This window comes from Lynx rufus, unplaced genomic scaffold, assembly GCF_022079265.1.
Source record: "Lynx rufus isolate CCGP_SWC_20201006 ecotype Redwood Valley unplaced genomic scaffold, mLynRuf1.p SCAF_10, whole genome shotgun sequence".
Classification (NCBI taxonomy): Eukaryota; Metazoa; Chordata; class Mammalia; order Carnivora; family Felidae; genus Lynx; species Lynx rufus.
The window spans coordinates 4544700-4557686 of NW_025814824.1; the positions used below are offsets into that span (position 1 = coordinate 4544700).

The 12987-nt window shown below is 53.8% G+C and overlaps 1 protein-coding gene across 1 annotated transcript in view; it reads right to left on the reverse strand.

Moving 5' to 3' along the window:
• Window positions 1-12987, reverse strand: part of ROR2 (receptor tyrosine kinase like orphan receptor 2) — a 197281-nt gene that overhangs the window by 41120 nt on the left and 143174 nt on the right. Inside the window, exon 2 of the mRNA XM_047097336.1 lies at window positions 3768-3845. Within this exon, the coding sequence (XP_046953292.1) occupies window positions 3768-3845 (78 nt within the window). The remainder of the gene's footprint in view (window positions 1-3767; window positions 3846-12987) is intronic.

Below are 12987 nucleotides of genomic sequence, written 5' to 3' on the forward strand. Positions count from 1 at the left end.
GCCAGCCGTTTCCCCCTGCTGGTGATTTTATAGATGCTGGGGCGTCATAAATGCTAACCGGATTAAAAGAAAGAGCTCATAGAGTCCATTCAGCTACCGACACTTTTTTTTTTTTGTATGACTTAAGCCACATATGGCCAAATAGTGACACTCCCTGGAGTTCAGCAAAAAAAAGCACACGGAACAACAAGTGTGGCAGGGCCAGGCCAATTCCTTCCGTCACGAGCGCGTGACGAGGAGGCCGGGGGAGCAGAAGGGAAGGGTAGAGTGAGTCCCCTCTTGTGCAAGAGCCGTAACCCAGGAAGAAAGAAAATCGCACTACAGAACCAGAGAATTGGGCTGCAATGACTGGCTGGGGGCATTCGCTAGGATCCTGTCCCCAAGGGGCCGCTGAGGTCTGCACGCCTGGGACTGAGGCACACGCGGATGGTCGCGCCCGGGAAGAATAACAAACAGCATAGGCCTCCTGCCACTGCTTCCTGGGTGAGTGCCGTGCGCTGAGCCCTCCTGTCCCGCCGACAGCTGGGGGTGCGCCGGCCACAGCGGGATGCTGGAGCCGCATCCGATCCCGGGGTGTCCTCCAGCCACACCAGGCTCACGCGGCTGCTCTGAGCAGCTGGCGGCACCCAGGCGGCCCCCACGGGGAGAGGGGCCCAGCTCGCCGTGGCCCCCTGCTTCCTTCCCACGGCCCAGGCACGGCGTGCACACACAGGCCCACACGTGTGCACACACGCCCGCTTTGCCAGTGAGCATCTGCAGCCGGTGTTTCTGTGCCCCGGAGAAGCCAAGGCAAGCTTCCAGAAGCCTCAGCACTGCAGACACGAAAGCACGCTCCGTTTTCACACAATCACGTGTGGGTTAACAAAAGCGGTCAGGAGGCAGTCGAATCCCAACCAAGCAGAGGGCCTTACAAAGCATGCGGCTGTGGGCTTGAGAAATTGCTCCCAGACCCAAGAAGGAGGGCCCGGAATCCCACCCAAGGCACTTATCCACGTTTGGAGCTTGTGGCTGGATGCAAATAAAAATTTCTGTGAACGTTCAGCCTACGGTCGCTTCCGAGCCTTGGTCAGCAAATGCGTCTCGCATCCAGGCGGGCCCGAAGGACCTTTCATCTTGCAGCTGTGACAGGCCCTTCTGGCCCCTGGAGACCCCGCACCCTGCACCTGGGGGACAGGTCTGCTGTAAACACGTTGCCCCCTGGGGAGTCTGGAGTCTACGAGGGGAGTGCAGGTTAGAGTTCGACTCTGACTGTGGCTGTCCACTTCTCCTCCCGCCCACCGCACCCTCACCTCTCTCTTCTCTGCCCCTCACCTCCCTCCCACCGCCCCTCCCATTTCCCCCCCATCACCCTCCAGACCACCAAGGCAATCTTTGCACAGCCATCAGGCTACACCGTGTCCCAGGCCAGAACCTTGCACAGTGGAAGACGGTGCTCAGAATAAAACAGAACATTCTCCTGCCACCTAAAAAGCTGTATATGTCCTACCCAGGGCTGCCCAATATAACTTTCCGTGGTGATGGAATGTTCTAGATCTGTGCTGTCCATCGTGGTGGCCTTTAGCGCATATGGCCACTGACCACTTAAAATGTAGCTCTGAGAACTAAGGAACTGGATTCTTGATTTTACTTAATTTTAATTGATTTAAATTTGAAGACCCACGCATGGCTTGATGGCCTTGGGACTAGGTCATGTGGGTTTAGTCCCCTGACCCTTCTGACCTCAGCTACCCAACCCTTTCTCTCAGCTGCCTCAGGGCATTTGCACAGGCACTGCCATGCCTCAGGACTCCCCCGTCTTCGTCAGCTCTTCGGATCTCAGTGTAACATCTCGTCCTATGCCAAGACGCCCTTCCCTTCCTTCCAGATCAACACAGCCCTGTCTCTTCCTTCCAGCTACTCTGTCGAGCATTCAGGATTCTGACTCCCCAGTACGGGGAAACGTCATGAAACAGAGACCACACGGGATGGTGTCGTGCTGTTTGGGTCACCAGCGTGTACCTGGGCCTCACGCAGCAGGGGCACAAAGAGACAGTCAGGGAATGTGTGTGGACCGTCTGGACTGCAGGCTAAGTCAGCCTTCTGAGAAATGTTTCACCAGGCCCAGCATCCAGAGCACAGGCCTTGCCCCCTGGGGACACATCCTTATCCTGCTGGAGGTCTGCAAGCAGCCCGTGTCCCCGTGAGGTCCCATCGAGGTCCACACACCAGGCCCCACCAAGGGCAGTCACCGCTCCACACGCCCTTGACTGAAATGACTGGCCTGTAAGCAAACAGCACACACTGGTGAGCGTTCTGGGACGCGGAGGGAGCTCAGCACCCCGTAGGACCCCGGGAAATCTCTCGGGACCTGCAGGGACAAGCCGGCCCTTAGACTGAGGCCAGCAGACTTGGGTCCTAGCTGCTCAAAGCCCAGGAGACCCAGCTGCGGACACACGGAGGGGCGACCTTCCTGAGGGGACGCGGGACCCTCAACATACGGCGGGCTAAGAAGTGATTATGGATTCCTGGTCTTTGAATAATTAGGAAGAAATCAGGCAGAAGTAGAGCGGATTTTTTTTTTTAGCATTCTCATTTTTTTTTTAAAGTTTACTCATTTTATTTTATGGGAGAGAGAGAGAGCCCGTGTGAGCAGGGGAGGGGCAGAGAGAGAGAGAGAGGGAACCCCAAGCAGGCTGTGTGCCGTCAGCACAGAGCCCGACGCGGAGCTCAATCCCACCCACCAGGAGATCATGACCTGAGCTGAAAACGGAAAGCCAGACGCTCAGCAGACTGGCCACCCGGGCGCCCAGAGTGGTCGCTTTAACAGGCAATCGTCGGGCACTGAATTGCGTCTCCCCCGAAACGCACACGTCGAAGCCGGTGCCCAGCGCGACGGCGTTTGAAGGTGGGCCTTCGGGAGGGGTTAGGTTAGATGAGGTCTCGAGGGGTCCCCACGAGGGGGTCGGTGCCCCAATGGGAAGAGGAGCCGGAGTGCTCTGTCCGCCACGTGAGGCCAGAGAGAGGGCGCCGTCCGCAAGCCAGGAAGAGAGGCCTCACCCAAACTGACCTGCTGGCGCTCTCACCCTCGCCCCCCAGCCGCCAGGACGCTGGGGAGTGCATTCCTGCGGATGACGCCGCCCACACGTGGTGCTTCCTTACAGCAGCTGGGCTGGGACGGCGATCAAGGCGACAGGGTGACAAAGGGCTGAGCGGGAGGGCGGCCACCTCCCCGAGGAATCGGGCTGTATCGGAAGAAACGTGTCCCATCCACTCACGCTACCAACCCAAGATGCCTGCAGAATGCACCACGGGAGCAGCGAGCCAGACGGTGACCTGTGGGGGAGGCTGAGGCACGAGACAGACCACCCGCTCCTCCGTGAGCCACCCGCTCAGGCGGGACGCCGACCGGCTCCGGACGATTTCAGGGAGGACCCCAGGAGACCGCCACCCGTCAGCAGGTGACGGCGGCCCAGCAAAGAGTGCAGCTCCTAAGGGTCTGCCCAGCCCCACGGGGCTCCCCACAAGGCCCCTTCCCCCCCTCCCGCGACCATCTGCCCGCCACCTGCCAGCCGCCACCTTCCGACCGGCTCGGACCAGCCCTCGATGCCCCCACGGCTGCCGAGGCAGGCACGTCGCCACACCCATCAATGGGGCAGCACCGGGCCACGGGCACCCGCCACCCATCCCAGCAGCCACGCCCCGGGTACAGAAGGCACCCCACCCCTCTCCACGCGGGCCCCCGAGAACGCTTCCGAACACCTGCTTCCAAGAACTCCTCACTCTTTTACCTTTCAGAGTTGGAATAGGGTCGTCCTGTCCATCCAGCTCTCCCAGAGGGTCATTCGGGTCCGGAACCTCCATTTCCCCTGGACGAAAGAAAGAGCACAGCACACACATCCGTGAGGTTTACTGCACGCCCTGTACTCTGCTTCTCGTGCAAGAACAACAGTATTCTAGCAAAACCATCCACTGTGTACAGAAAACCTAGGAGGACAAGGCGCTGTGGGAGCTTCTGGAAGGCTCTGATCCGGCATTGCAGCAGAAGGGATTCTTCACGTTGACCCCCAGGGTGGCAGAACACACAGACGAAGCACACGTGTGACCGAAGCCCTGAGCGCCATTCAGGGAGGGACAGAGATTCGAACACGGGCTGGCGAAAGAGAACACCTCGGTCGCCAGAGTCTGCAGGTGGCCCTCCGGAGACGGGCCCTGGAGATTGTGAATAAATTCGGAACCGGGGGGTTTCAGGCAGCACGTTCCCCTCCTGGTCCCCCCGGATTCACTGGCAGCCAGCGGCCAAGGACGGACCTACCTACAGCTGTGAGGACAGAGGTATCTCGTCCTACAGCTCTAGCAACCCACCCTGTAGAGACGGGGTCACAGCAGGCGCAACCACTCCCAGGCTCACCCCCACCCAGCGCGGGGGCAGATCTGGTCCGCCTAACCCGGAAAACCACACAGAGCCGTGGGCCCCTGTTCCCGGGTCCCGCCAGTCGGGCTGGGAGGGTGGGGTAGAAATGGTGGCTCTGACGACACATCCGGATGGATCTGGGTCTGTGACATCAAAGCCTAGCATGGAATGGGACACACGTGCCGAACGTCACGCGGCTTAGAAGGAAATCTTGCCCTGCTACACGTGGATGAACCTGGGGGACATTATGCTGAGGGAAAGAGCCAGACACAGAAAGACAAATAGTGTCTGACCAGTGAGGTCCCCAGAGGTGTCCAATTCATAGGCAGAAAGCAGACAGGGGGGCGGGGGGGGGGGGGAGGCAGGAGTTGGTGGTTTAATGGGGACAGGTTCTGGAGATGCGTGATGATGGCAGGAGTACAATAATGTGAGTGCCGTTAACGCCACTGAACCCCGTACTTAAAAATGGCTAAGACATGGGGCGCCTGGGTGGCTCAGTCGGTTGAGTGTCCGACTTCAGCTCAGGTCATGATCTTACGATCCATGAGTTTGAGCCCCGCGTCGGACTCTGTGCCGACAGCTCGGAGCTTGGAGCCTGCTTCGGATTCTGTGTCTCCTTCTCTCTCTGCACCTCCCCTGCTGACACTCTGTCTGTCTCTCTCTCAAAAATAAATAAACATTTTTTAAAAAATGGCTAAGACGTGTAGAGGTTCCTCAAAAAATTAAAAATAGATCTACCCTATGACCCAGGAACAGCACTGCTAGGAATTTACCCAAAGGACACAGGAGGGCTGATGCACAGGGGCACTTGTACCCCAATGTTTATAGCAGCGCTTTCAACGATAGCCAAATTATGGAAAGAGCCTAAATGTCCATCAATTGATGAATGGATAAAGAAGATGTGGTTTATAAATACAATGGAATACTACTCGGCAATGAGAAAGAATGCAATCTGGCCTTTTCTAGCAACGTGGATGGAACTGGAGGGTGTTATGCTAAGTGAAATAAGTCAGGCAGAGAAAGACAGATACCATATGTTTTCACGCTTATGTGGATGCTGAGAAACTTAACAGAAGACCAGGGGGGAGGGGGAGGGGGGAAAAAGTTACAGAGAGGGAAAGAGCCAAACCCTAAGAGACTCTTAAAATCTGAGAATAAACTGAGGGTTGATGGGGGGGGGGGGCGGAAAGTAGGTGATGGGCATGAGGAGGGCACCTGTCGGGAGGAGCCCTGGGTGCTGTATGGAAACCAATTTGACAATAAGTTTCCTATTAAAAAAAATGGCTAACACGGCAAACTTTTAGGTTATGTGCATTTATCACAATTTCTTTGAAAGTCTCCGGAAGACGGTTTATAACTCAGTTACAAACCGGGTCACCCCGCTTGCCTCTCTTACACGAGACACAGGAACCAACAAAGCACCCAGACACTCGAGGCCGCTCTTGCGATGAGAAGCCTTGCTCGAGGAAGCTGGGGCCTGCGAACAGGGGACATGCGGTTTTCAGACAGAGTGGTTTTCACGCAAGAGTCTTCAAATTCTTTCGCTGAATAAACACCGACTGGCCAGCTGATTCATGAGGGCACCGGCGTCCCTAAGCTAAACCTGTCTGCACCGCCAGGTCCGAAACCCCAGGATGCGCCAGGGAACACATCAGCCTTCAGCACCCTTGGCGTTGAGCCGCAGCACCCATGTGGCCAGCGGGAGGGTGTTTCTGCCCGGGCCAGGGCTTCTCACACCCAGTTAAGGAAGGTCCCCTCTTTCTATCACTTCTGGTCCAAACTCAACCACACAACAGACGCCACGCTCCATGCCGGCTTCCGTAAAATGTCCCCCATCGATCACGCGTCCTTATTCTCCAATTCCCCGTATCGCTCAACGTTCCCCAGGGGACTGTAAACAGCGGTTAGGCCATCCCAGCATTAGAACCTAGACAGAATCCGGGGCCCGGGCAACACAGACACAGGCAGAAACCGGGCAAGGCAGTCCACGGATGTGTGCTGAAGAATTAAACTTGAGTTGGGTTGGAAATTTTCAATTGGCATGTTATACATGCCATCACTCAGCGCTGTGTAAATGCAGAGAGACCACAGGAAATCAAACACACTTGTACTATATACACACATCTGAAAGAGGCATAAAAATTATTAACTGCTTAGAAATTGACAAATGGTGTGAAACAGTCAAATAAATATACACCCTGAAGAAAAATAAGCACTATTAGCCCAATTCTACCGCGGAACAGATTCCCAGCTCTTCCAAGGTAGCTTTCTGTTTTGCGGCACAAGGTTTCCCGGCGCATCTGAGTCACGGTGTCCCGTGCGAAGGAGCCGGAGGCGGCCCCGATGCTTCTGCTGACTCTCGGGTCAACCTCACCCACCCACCCACCCAGACCTGCAAAGTCACTGTTCACCGCAGAAATGCTAAGACTCTGTTTGGACAGGTTGTGATGGTCAGCACGGAGGCTGCAACTTGACTTTTCATCTCTTTCGGCCTCAAGCTTTGCCTTAAAAAATAATTTAGTAGGGGGGCCCGGGTGGCTCAGTCGGCTAAGCATCCGACTTCGGTTTGGGTCATGATCTCGCGGTGAGTGAGTTCGAGCCCCGCGTGGGGCTCTGTGCTGACAGCTCGGAGCCCGGAGCGTGCTTCGGATTCTATGTCTCCCTCTCTCTCTCCCCTTCCCCCGCTCACACTCTGTGTGTCTCTCAAAAATATATAAACATTTAAAAAATTTGTTTAAATAAAAAATGACAGCAAGGGTCACATATGTGAATAAAGGCAGAATATGGCCCATTACCGTGGTCCTTAGAGCTGACACCCTAAGTTTCCACAGAACGGGGCCCCGTTGTTGCTTCCTGAGAAATGAGGACCCCACTGATAGCCCGATATTAAAAACTGTCATTCTCCTACAGAGCATGAAGTCGGACACAGAATGGTTGTCCTCACTGAAGATGCTGCACGTCCTAAAATTTAAAAGCCAAATGGAACAGGTGCAAATATGAACTTGGGGAAAGGAGACAAGTGGGTCCAGCATTTCAGCAGATGCCAACAGAATCTCTCCCGGCCCCCCAAAAGGTTTGGAAACACCCCAGAGGAAAAACACAAAACAAACACAGGCCAGAACCAACAAAACAATTGCAAAAACTACCACACACACACACACACACACACACACACACACACATCCAAATGTCACTGTTGCATAGCCAGAATTACAAAGGTAATTTAAAATTTCTTCTTTTATTTTATTTTTAAACACCTCTACGATGAAAAAGCATCGGATTATTAATCGATGTAATTCACATACCACAAAATTTGCCATTTTGAAGTCTACAGTCCACGGGCGCCTGGGTTCAGTGCCAGGCTCTTGATTTCTGCTCAGGTCATGATCTCACAGTTTGTGAGTTCAAGCCTCACATCAAGCTCTGCGCCATCAGCACAGAGATCCTGTCTGCCTCCCTCTCTGCCCCTCCCCTGCACATTCTCTCTCTCTCTCTCTCTCTCTCTCTCTTTCCAAAATAAATAAACTTTAAAAAGTATCTAAAAAAAATCTCAAAAAAACTAAAAATAAAGTCTACCTTCCAGTTCCAGCGGGTTTGGGGATATGCACAAGATTGTGCAACTGTCTCCACTATGTAATTCCAGAATATTCCATCGCCCCCAAGAGAAATCTTGTTCTCATCGGCAGCCCTCCCCGTTCCCACCTCCCCCAGGCCCTGCAACCACCAGTCTGCTCTCTGCTTCTAGAGCTTTATGTTTTGGGCATATTATATAAATGAAATCACACAACATGTGGCCTTTTGAACAAACACCAATTGTATGACCCTTTTTGCTTTTTGATATTATGCGTGGAAGTGCACACAAGACCCGAGGTGAGTACAGGACAGTAGGCTGGAGTCACCGGGATTATGGATGCCAAGACGGGTCTGAAAGTCACCTGCCAGGACACCAGCACACGTCCACACGCTGCCACGGGAAAGGCGGGGCTCCGGGGCTCTGGACACAGGGCACCAAGTCGGGGTTCAGCACCGCCAGCACTGGAGCTGGTCTCTCTTGCTTGCGCCCTGACTAGCGGGTTCTCCTGCATGTCACTGCTGCTGGCTGACCGACCTGTACCCACCTTCCTAACCCCGCACACTCCCTTGGTGATCCCTGCCAGCCCGGCTGGCCGGTGACAGTCCCCGGCGGTGTGAGCCCCGTGACATCTCCCTGATGGCCTGCTCAGCACCTCCTCACACAAAGTCCCGCTTCGGGCTTGCCTGGTGCTGCTGCCCTCGCCTCCGCTGGCCATCCGACAGACGAGGAGACCCGAACAGGGAACAACCTAGGGGAGGAGCCCCGGCTGCCCCAACGCCTCGGGACTTAATCCTCTTCTGAAATGGAGCAAATCACATGTCTTTCATTTTGGTAGAAGGCTACAGGGCGTGCTACGAAGGCCACACATGTCCATCAAGGGCGTGGAATTTCTGATGCTCTAACTCTCCTGCACCAGACGTGGGGGACTTTCACTGTGAAAACCCACGCAGGGAGACACGTAAGGCCACCGGAACACAAACCATCGATGGCCTCAATCAAGTAACGGGTTTATTAGCTCCTTAATTGTTTGTTTGATGTTTGAAGAAGAGGGAACATTTAATTTGAAACCAATTGAAATGTGGCTGCTTTAGTGCAAAGACACATTAATTGTATAGTTTGAAAGTCAAACTATTATAGTCAAAATTATACTTTGGTCAAAACTATAGTCAAAATTATACTTTAATGCCTAGAAGCAAAGGCTGAACACAATGTGATAATAACCCTCCCGGAACATGGGATTCCGGAACAGAAAAAAATACATTAGGTAAAGTCTAAGCAAAGAGGAACGGTATGGATTTTGGTTAAGAATAGTGAGTGGCCGGGGCACCCGGGTGGCTCAATCGGATGGGTGTTCGACTCTTTTTTTTTTTTTTTCCCCAACGTTTATTTATTTTTGGGACAGAGAGAGACAGAGCATGAACGGGGGAGGGGCAGAGAGAGAGGGAGACACAGAATCAGAAACAGGCTCCAGGCTCGGAGCCATCAGCCCAGAGCCCGACGCGGGGCTCGAACTCACGGACCGCGAGATCGTGACCTGGCTGAAGTCGGACGCTTAACCGACTGCGCCACCCAGGCGCCCCTCGACTCTTGATTTAAGCTCAGGTTGTGATCTCGAGTTCGTGGGATCGAGCCCCATGTCCAGCTCCATGCTGACAGCGTGGAGCCTGCTTCGGATTCTCTGTCCCCACCTTTCTCTGCCCTTCCCCCACTCATGCTCGCTCTCTCTCTCTCTCTCTCTCAAAAATTTAAAAAAAACCTCTCCCTCTCTCTTTCCCTGCCCCCACCACATGCCCTCTCTTTTAAAATAAATAAATAAACACTTTTTGCGAAAAGAATCAGTCAATCGAGGCACATTTGCTGTGACAAATGTCCCACACTAACGTGTAAGATTTAACATCAGGGGAAACAGGTGCGTGGTGCAGAGGAACTCGATACGACCTTCACATCCTTTCTACAAATCTAAAACTGTCCTCACCGAAGAGCTTACTCAAAAACACTTACACATCCCATCACACGGCTTAAGCCCATAACCAAGGCTCACGGGTAGAGAAGGGCTGTAGGAAAGATCCTATCTCCAAACACCTCGCATTCTGGGTCACTGGATACGGCCCCAAAGCCAGGCATGAACAGTAGATTCAGTGTCAGGTGTTCAAAGAGTCCACAGCAGGCCAGTGACTACTCAGAAGTTAAGTGAGTTAGGTGTGGACCTGAATCCTACGTTATTCATCAGGCGTGGTGACGTCAGCTGTTACTCAGGAACTTGGGGCATATTCTGGGCAGCACTTATCAGTGCCCCGCACGTTCAGGGCTGAACTGACCGGCGTCAGAATGGCCTGATGAAAACATTTGATGCTGGTATTTCACGGCCCACACGCGGCCCACACGTGGGAAAATGCAGAGCGATTAGGAGCCAGGCACCAGTCACACACACACAGAATCTTCCACAGACCTTCTCTCAACAGGGGCCTCCAGCGTGACGTTGTCCTGATTTAGGGCGTCCGTAAGAGACGTTTACGTCTGCAAAGCAGCAAATGGGTCTGTGCTGATTTCCAGGCTCTTTCTGTCCTATTAAAACCCCAGCTTTCTCATTAGCAGCAGAGACACTATGAAGCAAGAATTTACTAATGAAGTTCAACCCACGCCCTCGGATTTGGGTCCGTGGTGCTATTTTGTTTGCGATTTGCGTCTCTTAGAAAGTGTTTTGTTATTCATACTGTTTTCATCCTTGCTCCCTACCTGTTGATCTGAATCGGTACACGTGCCGTGATTTAATTAGATGTAGTCTCTGGAATATCTGGACAACTTCAAAGCAGGCTCCTTTTAATTAGTGAGGCTGCCTTATTCACCGAAGCTTGGCATTCTTGGATCTGGTCATCCTTGTGAAAAGGTATAATTTCCAGGATATGAGAAAGAACAGCAGTCAGGGAGGGCCCAGAAAAAGCCCACAGTCTGGAGGGGTGACCGTGGTGCAGAACAGGAGCCTCTGGAAGGACAGGCCCGGATTTTACGAAGAAAACTCAGACAGCACACCCGTTTTCGACAGGCAACGTCGGCCGTGCACCCAGGGCAATCCCTCAGCTGAGCACCATGTGCAACCAAAACCATCCGTGACGCTGGAAGAGCAAGAATGGAGGGAAAGAAACTAACAACCGGGAGGGAGCGCGGTCCTTTTAGGAGTATATGGTCCTAAAAGGTGCGCCCGTTAGCCTGGGCGTTCGGCCGGAGAAGGTACGTCCAACAGTAAGAAGATTCCATAATGTCTCCGGGAACACGCTGGTTAAAACGTCGCACGCTGTGTGTCTCCAGCCAGAAAAGCGCTCAGCGGTCAGGGTGAGCGGCCTGTGCCTAATCGCCGGCCGTCTTTCTTCTCACTATTGCTACCTCGGGGTTGAGTAAACATTGGTGGTGTTCTCCCTCAAGGGCTGGCCTGACCCTGCTTTGGAAACACGAAGTAAAACCCACCGACCTGAAACGGAGTCACCAGGGTCCCTCACCAACTTACACTCCGTTTTGATTCCACTTCTGCGGCAAAAAAAAAACCCCGTCAAGGCCGCAGGTGAGTGGGAGCCCAGACCCAGCTGCCACCCCGGCACCCCCTGAAGTGAGGGCTTTTCCACCCTGGGTCCCCGGTGGGTCCCCCGGACCCCCAACAGAGGCCCCGCTGTCAGGGTCCAGTGAGGATCTGGCCGAGGGGGAGGGGCCGCTCGGGAGGCTGAATTGGGGTCTTCCGTCTGCCCCAATACCTAGAGCCCCCCGCAGAAAAGGACCCAGCAGACATGCTGGGTATGTGCCCTGTTGCCACTGGGTTTCACGGACGAGTCTCGAATGTCGGCTGTCCCCCTGCACACGAGGAGTCGTTTCTTACCTCGAATCCCTAGATTTCATTAAAGGTAAAAAGAGGAAAAGACACCTTAAAACAAACAAACAAATAAAACAACCCTCAGTGGGAAAAGAATCCAGTCGTGCAGTAACCCATAGAAACAGGGGAAGTGACCTTCTAACTGTTTAAGGAAGGGATTTAAAGGCCTCGGCCACACGCGCTGCAGCCCTGGGACCCAGGCCTGCGAGACCCGTAGGCTGGCATGAGCGGGATTGGAGAGAACGGGGTCCGAGGGTCAGGAGAGACCTGCGTCAACCAAGAATCTATGTCCGGCTTGTGTGGCCAGATGCTGCTCTCGTCCCCAGAGGCGAGACTGTTCTCGTCCAATTGTTCTTTTGAAAGTGGGACATGCGATCGCCTCAAGTTCACGGAAATAAGCAACAAGACGGGGGTCAACGTCTGCTATAATCCAGGTGGTGGATGTTTTTTTTTTTTTAATTTTTTTTAACGTTTATTTATTTTTGAGACAGACAGAGACACAGCATGAACGGGGGAGGGTCAGAGAGAGAGAGGGAGACACAGAATCCGAAACAGGCTCCAGGCTCTGAGCTGTCAGCACAGAGCCGGACGCGGGGCTTGAACTCACAGACCGCGAGATCATGACCTGAGCGGAAGTCGGATGCTTCACCGACTGAGCCACCCAGGCGCCCCAGTGATGATTTTGTTTAAAGGTACCTTCCGTATGAGCTTGCCAGCAACAATGCACCACAGCCTGGATGGCCAAATTGTGGAGGCCGAATTAGAGATCCCGATGCAAGCAGGGCTGGTTTCTTCATGGCCCCTCTCCCAGGCGTGCGGACGGCCGTCCCCTCTGCGTCCCCTCTGTGTCCTAATCTCTCCTTATAAGGACGCCAGTCGCATTGGCTTCGAGCCCACCCTAATGACCGCATCTAAATTTAATTACTTCTGTAAAGACAGTATGTCCAAACAAGGTCCCCCTCTGAGATACCGGGGGGCTAGGACTGCAGCGCATCTATTCTGGGGGAGCACGATTCAACCGACAACAGGTAGCGTTCATTTGCCCTCATTGCCTCTTTAGAAGGAATGCGGATGTGAAAGCGGCTTTTGCGAGCGCGGGGTGCAGACGGACAGACAGGCCTCAACGAGACAGGAAGCAGGGGTTTGGACCAGGGTACAGAGGTG